General features: G+C 41.5%; 1 protein-coding gene and 1 long non-coding RNA gene across 5 annotated transcripts in view; one reads left to right on the top strand and one right to left on the bottom strand.

Annotated features, from left to right (window-relative positions):
- lef1 (lymphoid enhancer-binding factor 1) overlaps nt 1–18044 on the top strand; it is a 73653-nt gene that overhangs the window by 50600 nt on the left and 5009 nt on the right. The window contains exons 8-10 of one of the 4 annotated variants that reach the window (XM_015049939.1): nt 541–648; nt 4609–4651; nt 5174–5215. In XM_015049939.1, the coding sequence (XP_014905425.1) occupies nt 541–648; nt 4609–4651; nt 5174–5208 (186 nt within the window). In that variant the 3' untranslated portion in view covers nt 5209–5215. Of the gene's footprint in view, nt 1–540; nt 649–4602; nt 4652–5173; nt 5216–18044 lie in introns of all 4 variants that reach the window. The other 3 variants (XM_015049938.1, XM_015049937.1, XM_015049936.1) reach the window with 3 other exon arrangements.
- Nucleotides 733–4609, bottom strand: LOC106958164 (uncharacterized). Its single transcript, XR_001427103.1, has 2 exons — nt 3553–4609; nt 733–3440 (listed from the first exon to the last, which is right to left on the bottom strand). It is a non-coding gene; the product is annotated as an uncharacterized LOC106958164 (long non-coding RNA).

Raw genomic sequence — 18044 nt, 5'->3', positions numbered from 1 at the left:
TCACATTTGAATCGGATACCCAGGTGGCCTGGGTCGCATTCGAAATTATTAATTCTTATCTGAATAGAAGTGTTTCTATTCGTCTTAAATCGGCCATTTGGAAAATATTCAGATTAGTAACTCAACACTTTGCCAATGTGAAAACCATCATGTGGTTGGTTCATGTATGATGATGCTCTGTGAATTAATGACTTCCTTTTCCCAAAAATATATTGTAAAGTGAGAGATCCAAGGCAGGTTGTTCTGATTTTCACAAATCAGGAAATTTCTAGTAGAAAAATCGACTTTTTGACTAGACTTGTCTATATCTGCAGTGAAAGTAGCAGTAAAAATTTTTAAAACAAGCAGAACTGTTATAAGAAAAACTTATTCATTTTAAGACATAACACACATTATTGTTTATTTTTTTTCTTTTTTCAAATCAGCAGCAACATTTGGACGATTAATGGATTCTTTTGACCAAACTCTGAAGATTCAGCTGTATGATATCAATTAACTGTTCTGTATTTGTCCCCCCCTGTAATCTTTGTACTGAAACAGTGGCATGCTTTATCTCGGGAAGAGCAAGCTAAGTATTATGAGTTAGCCCGCAAGGAACGGCAGCTCCACATGCAGCTCTACCCCGGCTGGTCCGCTCGAGACAACTATGTAAGTATCAACAGAACAGACTGGCAGCGGTGCGCGTGCTTGCATTCATGTTGTTTCTATGTCTGTTGTGTGATTTAGTCTTTCAAAGGCGCACATTAATTCACAGGAGCCTTCTCCGTGTTAATGGGGCCCGTCTGCGGAGCCTTTGTTTCTGCATAATGTGTAATTCATAACACTGTTATGGTGCCATCCACACAGAGATGGATGTTAGGATCACGGTGATTATTATTGTCACTGAGAGTGAAAATTGCCTTGTAATGGTGATGCTGGTCTTTGATGTGCCGCATCGGCGTAGAGCTTCAGATATAAAAGCAGCTGTCAGAGCGAGCCGAGGAGGCCGGATTGTTCCTCCCAGAGTTCACCTCTGCTCCCCCCAGCTGCGCATTGTGTTTCTGAATGCGCGCAATCAGAAAGGTTTAGGACGTACAGAGGTTTTTAGAATATTCTCCTATTCAAAAGTACAGTAGCCGAGAGGAACAAATGTGCAGCAAAATGCCTGCAAACTCATGAATGATGCAAACTCCAAAACGCACAAATACAAAAATGGAAAAATGCTGCAACCAAACAGACAATGCTGCAAATAGCTCCACAAAAACACAGGTCCTCCAGACCACTAGGTGTTTTCTGTTGTATGTGTATTTCTGTTTTTTTGGGAGTTTGGTTCATTCAAGTGCTTTGCAGAGCGTTTACACCTGTATGCTTTGCGACTGCACCTGTTGACAACAGTTCAGAAGTATTGAGGAGTTTGTTGTATTCAGGCAGCCAAACCTCCTTGGTCAATAGCTCTCCGAGGTTTGAGAAAGTCTGTTAACAGCTTTCTGTGACATTTTGAGACAAGTGGAGCACATAAAAAGGAGCAGGGATGGGCACCAACAAATTAGCTTATTCTATAATCTGGTGTGGCACCTCAAATGGCTTTTATATTTGAGCGCCATATTGTTCCTTTTAAATAAAGTGTATTATATTAACTAAATAGTTAGTTGCGCTAATCCTGAAGTTCTAACAACAATCATTAGTTCTGCTCATGGTAAAGTGCTAAATCAACATGGTATTTAATGGAAGCTAATGCTAAAGCGCTAACAGCTTAAATTCAGATTGTATATTCTTGAAAGACTCCGACCCTCGAGCAACAATTTAACTGACCTGAACGTTATGCGCTGTTATTCCAGACGTGTGTAGTTTCATACAAAATGTTGAAATATATGCTGAATTAGCCGAGCCTTTTAAAGTTAGCAACAAATGCTAAAGGAAAAGTTATCTATAAGTTTTGCGGTTTAGCGAAAATGAGTCTTCCTTTAAAAATGGAGTGCTGAACACTGGAGTAAGAAGCTGCCCAAGTCCAAAGAAAACCTTTAAAAAAGACTTTCAGAAATCCTGGAGAACAATTGTTCAAGAAAACCTGACAGCTTGGAGTCGAACAGTAAAGAGTTTAAATGTGATTTCAAACTTTAGCACTTTAGGAGTGTGTATCCAAAGCTGTCCTCGTGTGTGTGTTTGTGTGTGTGAATGTGACGTGTGATATTTTTTCTGAGAGAGAGCACCAGCTTTTATTAAAAGTGTGGCTCCGGCACTCACCTTCACTCCACCACCGAAGTGCTTTGTGGTGTTTACCTGCCTCCCCTCGGACATCGACAGCGCCCCCTGCTTTGTGCCGCCGCCGCTCCGCTGCCGACCCGCTGCTCTGAGAGCGACCCAGCCGCAGCATCAGCTGCTGCTCTAGCTTTCCTAGGAGAAGTCGATGGTCTTTCTGTTAGTCACGTCAGAGAGATAAGAGCCTGACTCATTCTTTGCGTGAATCACCAGCTGTTGACTGGAAGCATGTCTTGCCTGGAAACCCCACACAGTTCAGGCGTGCTGCACCTCTCTCATCCCTCCTTTCACCCACACTCGCTCGGTCTATCCTCCTCGCCGCCTGCCGCAGCGGCAGAAGGCAGATTAGCTCATGAATAAGTGGATTAGCAGACTTTGCAGCTGGAAACCAAAGTGCTTCTCATATTTGAGTAGAACGACTCTTCTCTGCTATCTATACCTTTAGTCCCCCCCCTTTGGGGATTTAGCTGAAGCTATAAATCCTCACATGTCCTTACTGGAAGGAGAGTGCTGCTCTCTGCAGAGGATACTGCTCCAGTTTTAGAGAATATTTTAATTGCTCTTATTGTTTCTCATCTTCACGATGTCAGACGTAGACAGAACAGTTTAACATGCACTGCAAAAACACACACCAGCTGCGTTGCCATTAACCATAAAATGGAGCAACTTGAAATAAATTTGTTCAATGGAAATGTTAAAAAAACAAACACGTTTTTCAATTAAGTTTTTTCAGGCATATCAAAACACGCTTTTAGCATCACGCGAGTCATGTGATCCACAACCAGATGTTAGTGCTGACGGAAACAACAAAGAAGACGACAGGAAGTAGTAGGAGGATGATGGTTTGTTTTGGGGTTTTCAGTCAAGGTGCAGCTCACATCATCACAGTTCATGAAAAGTTATGTATTATTCCAGCGTGATGATTCTATAGCTCATCTGTAAAATCACCCCTAAAACGCTGCATACGTAGCCACGCCCTGTGGGCGGGGCTTGTCACTGACTAAGACACCAATGTCTCCTCTGATTGGCTGAAAGATGAGCGTTAGCGCCACGGCTCAATTATGAATACGTCTCATTACCTGTTTACAACAAGCTTATTCACGCATGATTTTAAACAGTAATTGCAAAAATGTGTTCTTTTGACATTAGCAGAATATTGACAAAGATTTGCGAACAGCTAGTTTTACCAAGTATTTTTAGTTCTGGTGCAAATATCCGGCCGTCCAAACAGCGTTAGCTTTTTGCCTTGGAGCTACTTGCTAGCCTACAGACAATACTCTCACAATGCTACAAAATATGTGAAGAAACATCGACTTTTAGACATTTTTTTTCTCTTTCATTCTCAATTTTATAATTATTGCATTTGTTTAACATAAATGCTGCCTCTGCTTTTAGCTGGTCATGAATTCTTGGGGTTTTCCACTGCGGTGTGGCTGCTGGACGGTTCCTTCTGCCCCTTTCCTGTCAGAAACGTTTCCATGGGTGCTTGCTACACTAGCTTGAGGAGCAAAGCAGCTTAAATTTGACTGGCAGCCATTCAGAAAGGACGGTGTACCAGATAAATGGGCCCAATTTTCAAAATTTTGGGAGATCGGTGGCCAAAACGTTTATATCGGCCAAAATCTGAATCAGCAGTTCGAGCTTCTTAAAGATCGTCTATCATCCAGGAAACTGCAATCGAAGCACTGCTATCAGAAAGACGAGCACGACAAATAACATTTCAATAAGTTAATTTAACTTAAGTTTGATAATAAGTAACAGATTATATGATAAAAAAATCTATGCAATTGAAAATCTGGTTAAATTTTTTTTTTTTTACTTTCTGAGGCTCCACTTTGGAAAACGCTTTTAGTAGAGTCGAAATAAGACCAAACTAACTTACAAGTAGCTTTTCAGCAAGTCAGATTTTTAATATTGATGAAAAAGTTTTAGTTCCACTGGCAGATTATTTCACTTAAAACAAGGGAAAAATTTAACATGTTACAGGTGACATAATGAGCCAGTGGAACTAGAAATTTTTTTTAATCAATATTAAGGAATTAAAACCAGCTCCTATATCTTGCTGAGGTTCTCTGTAATTTAGTTTGGTCTTATTTAAACTGATTTCTGCACTAAACTGGACCGATGATCCCGGGTAAGGTTTAGTGTTTTTGCAGCGTGTCTGGCTGTGCAGAGAAAACGACACTCGGTTGCTGGGTTCCTCTCAGGGTTGCGGGTTGCGGTGGAGTGCGGAGGCCGGGGTTTCGCTGCTCGGCTGCCCAGCAGGGGATGAGTGAACATGGCAGTCAGCAGCAGGATATCCGAGTGGTCTAGTGAGCGTGAGTGCTGGAGCCACACTTTATGCGTTCCTCTGTATATTTTTAGGGGAAGAAGAAGAAGCGGAAGAGGGAGAAGATGCAGGAAACGGCCACAGGTGAGTGCTGCTGCAGCTTCTGTGTGGTTTTTGCATTTAGGAGTTTGGGATTAATAATCTGCTACGGTGTTTTGCTGCATAATTATTTCCCATTAAAAACGGGACTAAATGCAAATGAAAGTAGAGCCAAACGTGATCCAAATTCATCACCCATCAGCGTTCTGACCCGACTTGTTTTTGTTTTTTTTGTACCCTGAGCATCCCCTAATCCATTCATTCTTTATCCTGCCACAGCCTCCACATATTACACCTACTTTGGGATTAGTCTGTCCTTTTCTTCGGAGTACTTACAGATTCTGGGCTTTGCACTATTTTTCTGCACCACAGTATGTCTCTCTGCTGACCTTGTTTATCTGCGCTTTTCAAGCCCTCCTCTTAGCTCTGCAGCTGTAATCCACTGAGAATTACACCTTAGGTTAAATGTCAGTATTTTCATGGTCTGTGTAAGTCCACTTGGACGGTTAGCGTCCAGTTACGTTAAGAAAAACAACAAACTGTTAAAAAAGATGCAATTTTCTGCAGGTACAGGCCAGAGAATGAAAACGGCGTACATCTGAGAATATGGTAAGACCACCTCTATGCCCTCCCTGTCTGGTTAATATTTGTCAAGTTTCCTTTTTAAACTGTTAAACACCGACTTGAGAGCTTGCGCTCGCAGACTAATCCTAAACAGGTCCACCATAACCTCACCATGGCCATTGTGTAGCGGTCTATGCTAACCCAAACGGTGTCGAATGCCTGCATGTGTGTGTTTTCTGTTCTGCTGTGTATAAAATGTCTGAACCATACAGGTTTTGACCAGATTTGACTCTCAAGCATTTTTTTTTTTAGTTGTCTGTGAATGCAACATTGCAAAGCCCATAATTCATGCTAGCTTACTGAATTATCTCTGCAGAAAGGTACTGGACCAGGTACCAGCTTTACCTGTCCTAAGTTTTGGGAAGAAAATGTGAATGTTTTTGTACAGGTTTTGCTTAATTCTTGCTCTGTCAGTCTTGTTCTTCAGCAAATTGCCTTTTTTTGAGTCTATAACAATTAATTTATTAATTTATTTGAATTATTTCAATAATTAATTCATCACGATTAATAGGATTAATCGTTTCAGCCCTACATGGTATTTTTTAGGTACGGTGAGTTCACAGATCAGAAAAAGATTGAATTTCTGAGTTTCAGTGATCAGTTTCAGGGATGATCAAGGGGAGACTTAGCAACCAAGTATTGATTCGGATCACAGTCTAGTTTAATTGAACCAGATCTTGGTCAAACCCAGACTGGCAGGTCAGAAAGCTGCTCTCGGTGCGTCTCGTCCTGACAGGAGCTGGATTATGTTATTTTGCTGCTGGTGGAGGCTTGGTGTCCATATGGACTGCATATGTCGCCTTTGTAAAGCAGAACAGGTTGGATGAAGCAGGACCTTAATGAGATGCTTCGGCTTAATAAGATTTCATGGCTTCTGGGGTCTCTGGGTGTTTGAAAAGCTCTCATAACGCAGGCAGCCATTTTTTTTTAACACGCTAAAGTTGCGTGGAGCTTTAGATTCAGATGTTTCAGTTTGTATCAAAGGCAGCAGTATTTTTCCTCACTGGGAGGATCCCGTTATTCCGCTTCCAGAAAAATCCGGGCTGACGTGACAAGTCGGTCCAACGACTCAAAGGTTTTCCACTTGATCGATTCTTGACCCAACGGGGCTCTCTGAACCCAAAATTAGGCCGCTCTGCTTTTTCCTTTTGTCTCCCGTTTTTATATAAACAGCCGGTTTTCAAAGAGCCGTCAGCACAAGCGCAAAAAAGCCACTTCATCTCTGATCCAATAATTAGCAGCGCCTAGCCGCGGCGGGATGGACACCCCGGCTGATTCTCAGTGACAGCCTTAAACTAATATGCATAATACCGGGGATACTGCCACAACTCCCCAAGCCCTCAATTTATGCAGATCCCAGAGAGCTGGATTGAGGTTCGCCTGCTGTAGATGCCAAAAACATCTTTAAATGAACTCGTTTGTCTGTTTCTTTTCATCCGTCCCATCTGTCTCTCTCTCTGTTTGAACAGTCGAGGAGAAACGTTGTTGTTACTTTAATTGATTCTTCAATTAAGCTCCCGACATTTTCTTTCTTTATTACAGTCAAAGATTGAGACGAAAATGTGCAAGTTGAGTTTAGAGAAATGAAACACTTCCAGAGTGTTTTGTTTTGCTCCCATGCAGCCCGATCAATAGGCCTGTCTCATTAAGCAATAAATAAATTGATCGCCTGAAAAGTTAAAACAAACTCAGTTTAATGTTTTCCTCTCTTTCTACCAGAAACTGGACGACAAAAGTCTTCAGTCTGGCGTTGTGGGCTCAACTAGACCCTTTTTTTTTTTCATAATTACTTTCATTTGTTGTTTTATTTATTTTGGATTTTAAAATGTTTTCGAATTCCAGTATTAAATATTCATTAGAATTTAAAGGTTATTGATCTTTGAGAATACATTCTGGGATTATTATGCCATTATCATTATATCACTTGAAAACAATATTATCATTTATCGAAACACTTTCTGGGACAATTTATCCTGCAGGCAAATTTGTTATGTTGACTACTCGTCAATAGTTAGAGGTTTTTCAAGGTTTTTCTTTGAACTTTAAATGTTTTTGTTCTTGAAGGTGGAGATTTTGTGCAATGCTAGCTTTAAAAGTGGTTTGTCTCTATATTACATAAATGAAAACTAAGAACTGTTTTCAATAAATAAGCGCATCAACATGCAGCTTGATGCACTTTTGATTTGAATATAGCTCTGATAACCGCTACTGATTTGATTCATAATCTGGGATAATCTTCTAATTTCTCAATTTTTCTTGCATTAATAACCACAAATAACCTGCAGCATATTCTTATTCTTTCTGTCAATGTGTCTCCATTTAAAAGTGTAGAAATTGCTGCTCATACTCTCCAGCTCCTAAACCCTCCGTGTCTTAACAACATTATGAACCTGATGTGGAACGTGTTGGAAATTGCCCAGGGCGGCATTAAATCGGGGGCTACACAAGTAAATAACCTTTCTATTTGTGCCCCGAGTAAGTTTTCTATTGCTTATATGCATGCAGCAGTCAGTGGGGAGTTGGCACCTCATATGTAGAGTAGATGTTCCCCACTCAGAGAATAGACTGAGTGTGTTACCTACTTTCTTTATATATTTATAATTCCCAATTTAATCTCAAAATTCCCACTTTAATCTTAGAATCCTGACTTTTTCTTAAACCAAAATGTGACTTTAATCTAACAATTCCTGTTTTAATCTCAGAATTCCCACTTTAATGCAGCTTGGTACTTGAAGGAGAATTAACTTTCTTGAGGAAGGAAGGATGTTAGATTTAAGTGATTTTTTTTATTAATTTCTTTTTATCCAGCTGATTAAAGTCAGAATCTGTATTTTTTTCAGTGGCTCTAATCCTCTTCCATATAAGTCCCGTTTTAGGACTAGAAAAAGTGACTGCTGGGAAAGAACTCCTTGATTTTTTGGAATATCTTCATGTTTTCTGGTCTCTGCTGTGTTTTTTCTCTCTCAGACTGTTTTTTATGCCTCAACGTTTCATTTTCTCATGATGACCCGGTTTCTCTGTCACCTTGTTTTCTCTCTCTGGAATCCGTTCCTCCACGCTGTTAGCCTTTTGTCTGAGTCAGCCGCTGATTCACAGCCTCTGCGATAGTTATCTGCACGCCCTGCAGGCTTTCCCCCTCATTTCAGCTGCTGCTCACTTTATCACACTCACACACCTAACAAAGCCGGCTTTTTAGAGCACCAAGCACTGCAAAAACACAAAACCTTACCAAGTATTTTGGTCTAGTTTCTAGTGTAGATATCTTAAGACACTTGAAAAAAGACAAAACTAACTTACAAGTAACATTTCAGAAGCATACAGGAGCTTATTTTAGGTAAATAATTCCTTAATACTGATTAAAAAAAAGCTTTTGTTCCACCAGCAGATTATTTCACTTGTAACAAGACATTTTTCCCATGTTATAAGTGAAATAATCTTGTAATAACTTTTTAAATAAATAATAATGAATTTTTAACGTAAGCTCTGAAAAGTTGTTGAAAAGTTACTTGTAAGTTTGTTTTATCTTATTCCAAGTGTATTCAGGCATGTGTAATAGAAACTAGACCAAAAATACTTGGACAGATTTTGTGTTGTTGCAGTGTGACTTTTCCAGCAGCCATTGTATAGCTCATACACCAGTAAACCTGCTGGGGTTGCTAGGTAACGGCGCAGTGCCTGCTGATTTGTGACGTTTCATTCTGGAGGTTTTTGAAACGGCTCATTTTCCAGACATCAAAAACCAGCTGGGTGATTCTTTTTTCTAAGTGCTTCGGTTGTTTTTAGTACCTTTTTATTAATATTAAGGAATTATTTACTTAAACCAAACTCCTATATCTTGGTGAAAAGTTACTTATAAGTTCTTTTGACATATTTCAAGTGAGTAAGAAACTAGACAAAAATACTTGGCAAAGTTTATTGTTTTTGCAGTGCGGAGCTGCAGGAGTTGTGATTCTTCACTTGTTTTCAGTTTCATCCAGGATGTTTAAAAAAAAAAAAAAAAGACAGAAAAAATCTCTGCAATTAACGGCCAGTTTTCCTGCTCCGGAAAATATAATGAAAGTGTTGTTCTGGCTTCAGCGGCACCTCCCCTCCGCTCCGTCGTTGTCTGATGTGAGCAGCCAGAAGTCAGCTGTCAAATGTCTTTGATGAGAAAAGAGGAAGACGGAGGCGAGCGTGTGTTCAGAGAAACTGGCCAAAAGGAAAACAGAAAATCTCAGAGTTCAGCCCCTCATCCTCTGCTCCCCCGTTGCCAAATTTTGTCCTGTTATTTGTTTCCTCTCATCGTTTTTCTCTCAGAACCTCATCCCAACACACGCACACATGCACACACACTCTCCAGCTGCAATTAGGCGATTTTTGGCGTCTGCCGTTTGAATCTGACGCTGAGCCTCTGGGCCGCGGCGGCACAGCCCAGTGCCTCCACACCCTGCCTTATTAGTGACCCCACCTAATTGGGAAAGGATAAAAAACCACTTTTGCAGCAAATGCAAAACGAGAGGATGTTTTCTTTCCAAACTGGCTGGAATGTGGGATAGCTGGATGTAGGAGGTGGAAATTTGGACTCTAAACGGAGCAACACCTCGGCTAATGTTTCTGGAGGTAGGAAATGGAATCGGAAATGCCCCCCCCCCCACCTCTTACAAAGCACGCTCTGTTGAGCAAAACGCCCCTCTTAGCACTCCGTTGGTGTAATTAAAGTGAGAGGATCTCTCACTCCACTGCGTCCCGGACCCTTTTTGACGCTCCGAGGGGGGGATCCCGGCTGGTGGGGTTGTTTAGACTGGAGCGCAGTAGTTGTTTTGGTTGAGTCACAGACCCATTGTGCTGAGGCTGGGCCAGCTGCAGGAACTCTATGAAGGTCCGGCCGCGTTGCTTTTTGTCATGTCTTCTCCGCTTCCTCTCTTCCTCCCCACTTTCCCCACTCTAACTCCAGGGCTGCTGCAGCCTTCTAAACTCAAGCTTATAGACAGACGGACTTTATTAATCCCTTTGGGATGTTCCCACACAGCACTCTTAGAAATACATCAAATAGCTAAAAACATTCCTTTTTTTTTTTTTTGCATGTTTTTGTACTTTTATTTGGGCTTTTATGGGTTCTAAAATTAGTCCAAGCACTTAAAAAAATCACCCTGCTGATTTTTAGCATTAAGTTAATATTTTTTGGTGTCTGGAAAATGAGCCGTTTCAAAAACCTTCTGAATGTAAAGTCACAAATCAACAAGCACTGCCCGTCACCTAGCAACCACAGGAGTTCCGCCTGTCACCTAGCAACCGCAGGAGTTCCGCCTGTCACCTAGCAACCGCAGGAGTTCTGCCTGTCACCTAGCAACCCCAGGAGTTCCGCCTGTCACCTAGCAACCACAGGAGTTCCGCCTGTCACCTAGCAAATTTACTTTCTGAATGTCAAATTGCTCAATTATATGGTTAATGGAAACACAGCTACTGTCTTTTCCTCTTGTCAGCCTCATAACAGAAAAGTTGTTTCTGAATTGAATTGAATCGTAAATCTAAAAATCAACATAAAAATCAAATACACTGAAAGATTCGCATCTCTGACCTCTGTCACAATAACACATTTTGCTGGACGATAAATTGTCCCAGAAGTTATTGCGATAAACAATAATATTGTTATTTTGAGATAATCTTTGAGTGATATAATGGTATTTGCATAATATTGCAAGAAGACATTCTCTAAGAATATTAAATGAAAATTTAATATTGCCACTGGACAAGACATTTTGAATTAACAAAACAGAAATGACGACATAAATTATGAAGTCTCTGTAAACAACTTTGGGTAATAATGTATCTGAAGGGGTGTGCATAAGTCTGACATGTCATAAACATCGAGGTATTTTCATATGTTTGTGGTTGTCGTGATTATTCAGTAAATAATGATCATTTTAATACATACGTTTAATACGTTCCTATAAAGTGTCATTATTTACCGAACGACAGAACAGCCCTAAACATTCATCCTTTAATGACAGGTGTTATGTCACGCTTATGCACATTCCTTCAAATAAAATGTTACCCAAAGTTTCCTGATAGTTGAGACCAAAGCTCCAGACTGAAGACTTTATTCAGTTTGTGGTATTTGGAGAGAGAGAAGAGAAAACCGATAAATCATGGAAATTATTGAGCTTGTTTTAATTTATCGTTCAACCGTCTCTGTTGAAGCACGTTGAGTAGCCTCTGCTGAAAGGTGCTGTATAAACAACGTCGTGTTTTAAAGGAGGTTTGACTCCATGAGATCGTTATCAGAGGATGAAGCCTCTGTGTTTCTGTGATGTTTCGGGGTTGTTTGCTTTTGGGGAGGCGGAACCTGAGCCCGGCTCTTCTTTCACTCATTTTCTGCCTCATTTTCCCCGCTGAGGTTTTCCTGCCCTCTCCTCTGTCCCGGTGCTGGATGTGAGCGGCAGCCGCGTCCCTTTGAAGCGCCACCGCAGCAGAGGAGGCGGCCATTGTGCCGGCTCTTTGATCGCGCCCCCGCCTCCCTCCATGTCCTCTCAGATGGAGCTGTGCGGGGGCACGGGGCCAGACTTCAGCTGCTTGGGCCCCCAGCGACGTTCCCTCAGATGTGGGCGATGGCTCCCACTGACCCCCCTCGCCCCTCCACGCTGCGCTGCGAGTCTCGCCCACGCATGCCTGAGGTTTGGGGTTTTTGGTGACTGTACCAGCCCCGTTCCCCCGCTGCTAACCACAATCAGACCTCACCCTCCTCTACCCTGCAGTGATCAGCTCTCCTTCCTCATGTCTCTCCCTCTTCTGCACTTCATTTGGGAAAGCAGAGCTGTTGTTTTGTTTCTTTAATACCGTCAGGGGATTAGAAATGAAGCAGGAAGTCCAGCTCAAGTTTAATAGGAACATGTTTGTTGTGTTTTTGACATTTGGAGGGAAAGTTTCTCCGGACAAATGGAGGGAAGGAGGAGGAATATATTTCTAAGTGTGAAAGTTCTTGAGTGTCGAGATTTTGACACATTTTCCTAGATGCAAACTCTACAGTGTAAAAACACTTTAATTTATTGAAAAATTTCCTGGTTGCCTAATAATTCAGTATAAAGATGAAGCTTTGGATCAGTCCCACCAGTTTACCCTGTTACTTCACCACTCTGCTGACGTTAATTTGTCAAATTGTTGCTTAAAGGCTCTAGTCTTTCAAGCAGGGATATAATTTCAATTAAAGTTAGCGCTTTAGCATTAGCTTCTGCTAAATACCATGTTGGTATAGTGCTTTATTGTTAGCAGAACGAATGCTTATTGAGCATTAGTTCTACAACAAACAAATAATATATCCAGAAAAACAAAACACTTACATGGACAAACTGCTAGGCTTGGTAATTAAGCAGCTAATGTTTTAGCATTAGCATCCGCTAAATACCTTGTTGGTTTAGCGTTACTGGAAGTAATATTATTGATTAGGAGTTTAGGGTTAATGCAGCTAACTTTTAAGTTAGTGGTTTTTGTTCTTCTACTGATGCAGCTGGGGGCGCTGCTGCCCCCTACAGGTCAGTTTTAAAACAAAAAGATTCTCCTCTTCAAAGGGCTAAACTTCAAAATGTAGCCACATTTTGAGCTTGATGTCAAATTGCTAAAACTAGAAACGGTAAAAATGGAAGGATGACCGGACAGATACATATGGATGGAGGGAATAAACCGATGGATCCACAGAGGGAAGTTTGGATAAATGGACAGAAAGGTTGGCGGACGGACAGACAGATGGATGCACTTCCACACTTGGATGAAACTTGAATCAATTTTCATACTTTTCCAAACTTTAGGAACCTTGGAGCGAAAACAGCAGCAAAGTCCACAGACAACCTTTCAAAGATCTTCAAAAAGCCCGAAGAACTAATGATCAAGTGGTTTTTAGAGGATTACTTGAAAGTGAAATGTAAAGCAATGAGAGCCGGGCTGAAACTTGTGGAAAGCCCTCTGAGGCATGAAGTCTCCCCCGTTTCCCCCTTCCTCTCTTTGCTGCACCTTCTGCTCCTCGCACCTCTCCACACTCGGCTTATTTTTAGAGTAATTTGTCGGCTGTGTTTTTCTTTTTAATGGCTCCAAACAGAAAAACCCCTTCGCTCTGGGTGGAGGAGGGGCGGGGGGGGCAGCTGTGGGTGCTTTGATTTGGCCGGCGAGGTGAAAGCAGCGATTGAGGCACGAGGCTGTGCCAGTTATCTTAACCTCCCACACTTCAAACGCCGGGGGAGACTCCTTCCTCCCCCGTCCCTCCATCCCTCCATCCCTCCATCCGCCCGTCGCGTAAAGGCAAAGGGGGGAGGATGGGGTGAGGCTTCGCTCGCCCTCAAACAGAGGAGCGTTTCATTTCCTGCAAAAAAAAAAAAAAAAGAAAAAAAGCCGGATTCCAGCGAGCATTCTTCAGCTCTAATACAGACGGAGGAAGAGGAGGGAGGTGAGGAAGGGTCAAGTTGCTCCTGAATCCCAGCCTGCACTGTAAATTATTACGTTGTTTTTAACTGAAAAAGAGGAGGGAATATAAGTTTAGATTTTCAGTTTAGTGAGCTACTGTGTTGACTAATTGAATAAATTAAGTGGATTTAACTTATAAGGATTTGATTTAAAGAATTTGAGGGTCTTCAGACGTAAAAATGTTTTAAAGGTTGTGAGACAGTTGGGATTGGCCAGTGAGGTATCCCATAATGCATTGCAGCAACTGAACCATTGTTTTTTTTGGCAGAAAAATGAGTTTTAATAATAATAACAGTAATAAAAACAGACACTAGAATATATTAATGCGAACAGTTTGACAATGCAGGGCAGTAGTTATGACAGTAATAACCTAAAAACAGCAGCTCTTTATGACTGCATACGTGGAACTGAGATGCTTGTTCGTTTTCATAGCCTTACATGAAAACAGTGAGCAAACTGCTGTCTGTTCCTGTTGAGCAGGATTAAATAAAACCAAATGGTTTCCTTTTTATATAAAGTTTCAAGTTTAAAAAATAAAGTAAATGTAATTCCAACATAGTCAGATTGAATAAATTAACTGAAATTACACAAGTTAATGTCAATCAGATATTTTAATGAAATTTAAGTTTTTAAGAAAGAAGAATTAATTGGATTTTACAGTAGAGTTATGTGTACTACTATGTCATTACAACTTAAAATGATCAAATTAGTCGAGTTGTGTAAACTTAAGATGTGTAGCTTGAACATATTAACATTTTTAAGTTTTAACATTTAGGCTATGTGTGGATTTGCATAAATTTTAGAAGGTAAAGTCCAATTATTTTAGGTCTTTTGTAACAAATTAATTAGTCGCATGATAAATGAAAACAAGCTCAATGATTTCCATTGGAAAGATTCATTATTTTTCTCCTTCTACCAAAAACAAACTGGTAAAAGTCTGGTGCTTTGGTTTGAACTCGCCTTTTCTTAAAGGACAATTTTGTTTACAGAAACATCATAATTAATTTTATTTGTTGTTTTGTTTATTTATTTTGGATATTTAACACAGTTCCTGTGTTTAAATGTTATTGATCTTTGAGAATATTATCGTTTATCATGATAACTTCTGGGATAATTTATCATCTGTTTTGGGCAGCACTTGCTGCGTTTTCCAGTGGACATCCAACCAGCCCTGCTGCAACCACTGCCACTTTTTTTTAAATTCCTCTTTTCAAACGAAGTGGCCCGGAGCCTCAGGACTCTTCCCCAGGCAGGAAGGCCGGTGCTTTTCATGTCTGCCGTGGGGGAAGGAAAAACGCTCCCCAGGAAACTGGGTGCAGGGCCGGGCGCGGGCCTGCCTTCAGATCCTGGGATGAAAAGACGGTAAATAAAAGCGACAGGAGATCTCTCTCCCTGTCTTTCCGCGCGCAGCTCCGGGGTCAGCGCTCCTCTGTCCCGCTCCCTTTTATCCGCATGTGGGGAAGCAGTCTGTTTGCGTGTGTGTTTTAGGGCTTCACGTTGCAGGACTCTGCTGACTGCTCTCCTTTGCCACAAGGGAGAAACAAACTAATATGGCTGCTTTTTTTCCGCTCCTCCTCACCGTTCAGACATCGTTTGAGTCGCAGGAGGCGTCTGCCCACCTCTGTCTCTGCCTCTCCACTTTGATCACAGATTCTATTTGATGCTGCTCTGGTCTAAAATAACTATCCCTTATAGCTTGTCAATAGCTGAAGCAAACTCTGGTACGTTAGCCCAGATCACAGAGGGGGAAAAGAACCGGCTGACAACAATTTCCCAGTGAGGAAGGGGGGCAGTTTGGATAAAGCTTCAGATCTTTGTTGGATCAGATTTAGGTCATGAAACTCAGGCTGTTTTTACACCTGATAGTCTGGTAGACTCATTTGATTTGTTACATTTCCAGCTGCTGCGGTTTGCTTTCACCTGCACTGTTTCAAATGAAACACAACCTTTGAAAAACCTGTTCCCCCCCTCGCCTGTGGGGGCGCTACAGCAAGAACCACTGAAGAAAACGACTTGTTGAGAAGAAGCTGTCTTCTTCTCAACATGGAAAAAAATGGGGTAGCGTTAGATTTGAGCTGTTGTAGGATTTTGTTTGTGGTTGGTAAAACACGTCACACAATTTCTCCCACTGGCAATTGACTTTGACATTTGTTTAGGTTGTATTTACCCAGAATGCCCTGCGCTGTAGTCTACTTCCTGCTATTGTGCAGTCTTTGGTCCGCTTGTTGTTTACATATGCATTCGAAGCACATCAGAGTTATTTTAACCGAACAGAGGTTTGAGGGCAGATCAGATTATGAATTCAGAAAGTTCAAACCGAACTTTCTATACAAACGGACTGGAGTTTAATTGAAGCGGATTAAACGGAGCTGGTGTGTGTGCATGTTAAGTAACTGGTTTATCTTGATGCAGAGTGAAGCAAATGCTTCGTTTCCAAAGCTGCTCTTCACAAAAAGACCAACATGCTCATTGGCTGCGGGTTTGCTTTCTTTAGATGAAATTGTCCAAAGATCCAGCAGGGATTCAAACATTTACTGAGTTTGTTGGGGGCAGTGATGGTTATAGAGTCCAACAGCTGGGAGGAAGGATCTACTATAACTCTACTTTGTGCACATCAGATGCAGCAGTCTGTCACTGAAGGAGTTATTTATAGCATTGGTCCAATTTTAAAACCTTTTTAAAAACATTTTCCAGATAAGTTTTCAAGAATTGCGCCGCTCAGAGCGGCAGCATGTTGGAGCAGCTCTGGACTTTCATTGAGATTTTTTCTTTTTCAAAACTTCATTTCTGGCTTTCTAGAGAGAAATTATTTTTCTGGTTTCTGGTTCTTTGTTTTATTCCTTCTTGTTTTGGATGATGTGTAGTTGGACAGATTTTTGTCAATATTTTTCATACTTTTCTATTTTGTTATGAAATTATTTAATTTCCCTTTGGAATCAATAGAGTATTTTTGAATTTGAACATAACCATATTATCCTTTATTCCACTTTTCAGAAGCTTTGTCTTGTCAAGACGTTCGTGTCTATGCTGATGATATGCGGCTGTAGTTAGCTTCCAGCGCTCACTTAGCGTCTTTGATTGGCACTCACTCTTTGCCTGACCAGTAGAGGGCGCTCACAGGGAAGTGTAGTTGTCTTGCAATCGGAAAGTTGCATGTTTGATTCCAGCTTCTTCCCCTGGATATTTATGGCCAGAGGAAGAACTTGTTGTTTTGCCCGTAGGCGACCCATGTCTGACTTTTGCACAGCACTTTGAACGGCCCCATTACGATCTTTTCACCCAAAATAAAATCCGATTTTCTTCCACGTTCATATGTGGAACTAAATCGTTTACGTATCCGATAGTTTTCAAAGCGTCTGCAGTCTGAACCGTCATGTTTTATCTGACTTTTTCATTGGATAAAATGTGAGACATGCATCATAATCCTGCATCAGAATAAACCAGACAAAGTAAATAATGGTTGAAAATTATAATTCTGAAATTGTGAAAGAAGTTTGCGCCAGTGAAGCATCACATCCCGACCCCACCACTCTTAGTTCTCCAGAAGCTGCCTGCAGGCTGTCGCTATTAGCCGTTCTTTCTTTTTATCTTTATTTTTATTAGCTTAATTCGTCTTAGGATTTTATCCCGGTGCTCAGCGGCTTTAAAATTGATCTGCAGACGGCGGCGTCCATTACTGCTTCTGTAAACGGAGCTCTGCTGAGTGACGTCAACGTTCTTCTTCTGCTCATGTTTGTTGCTTTAGGGGTCGTAAACCGTTCTCTGAGGTCTGATTGCGGTTGTGTTTAATTAGTATAAACAGCCATTCAAAACACACAAAAACAAATCTGATTTTAGCCAAAAATCCGAACTGAACATCAAGACCTGCTGCGTGAATTTAGCCATAAAAGTTCAGGGAGGATCAAGGAAGAAGAGGTGTTAAAAAATATGAGAACCTTTCTCACATTAAGGGAGAACTGCTCTCCTAATAGCTGAGTATTAGCTGTAAAACCAGTCCAGCGTGCCAAGAACGGACTGGGAACTGTCAGAGGGCCAGTTACGTTTGAGGTTGCACCTTTTATTTCTACGGTTATAAATGCATAATGTGGGCATTGAGGGAAAAAAGCCGGATTTCTTTTTTCTGTTTCCCCGCCACTCGCCCACCTGCAGCCGGAGCTGAAATGTCAGCCAGAAGCTGCTCGGCTGAAACAGAGAAGTGCTGCCAGCTGGGTCGTCAAAGCCGGGCCGGCCCACTTCCGTTCGCCGACCTCTGACCTCCTCTGGAGTTCAGAGCGTGGCTCGCCGCTCCATTCAGTCAGCTGAATGTCCAAAAAAAAAAAAAAAAAAAAAAAACTCTTGTGGGTGGGGGGGGGGGGGAAGGGGGGGGGGGGGGGGGGGGGGAGGG

The sequence above is a fragment of the Poecilia latipinna genome, unplaced genomic scaffold, assembly GCF_001443285.1.
Source record: "Poecilia latipinna isolate Pla-1442-1.1 unplaced genomic scaffold, P_latipinna-1.0 Scaffold967, whole genome shotgun sequence".
NCBI classification, from domain to species: Eukaryota; Metazoa; Chordata; class Actinopteri; order Cyprinodontiformes; family Poeciliidae; genus Poecilia; species Poecilia latipinna.
Note: the sequence above shows the minus strand (reverse complement) of the source record. Positions and strands in the feature narration are given on the sequence as shown.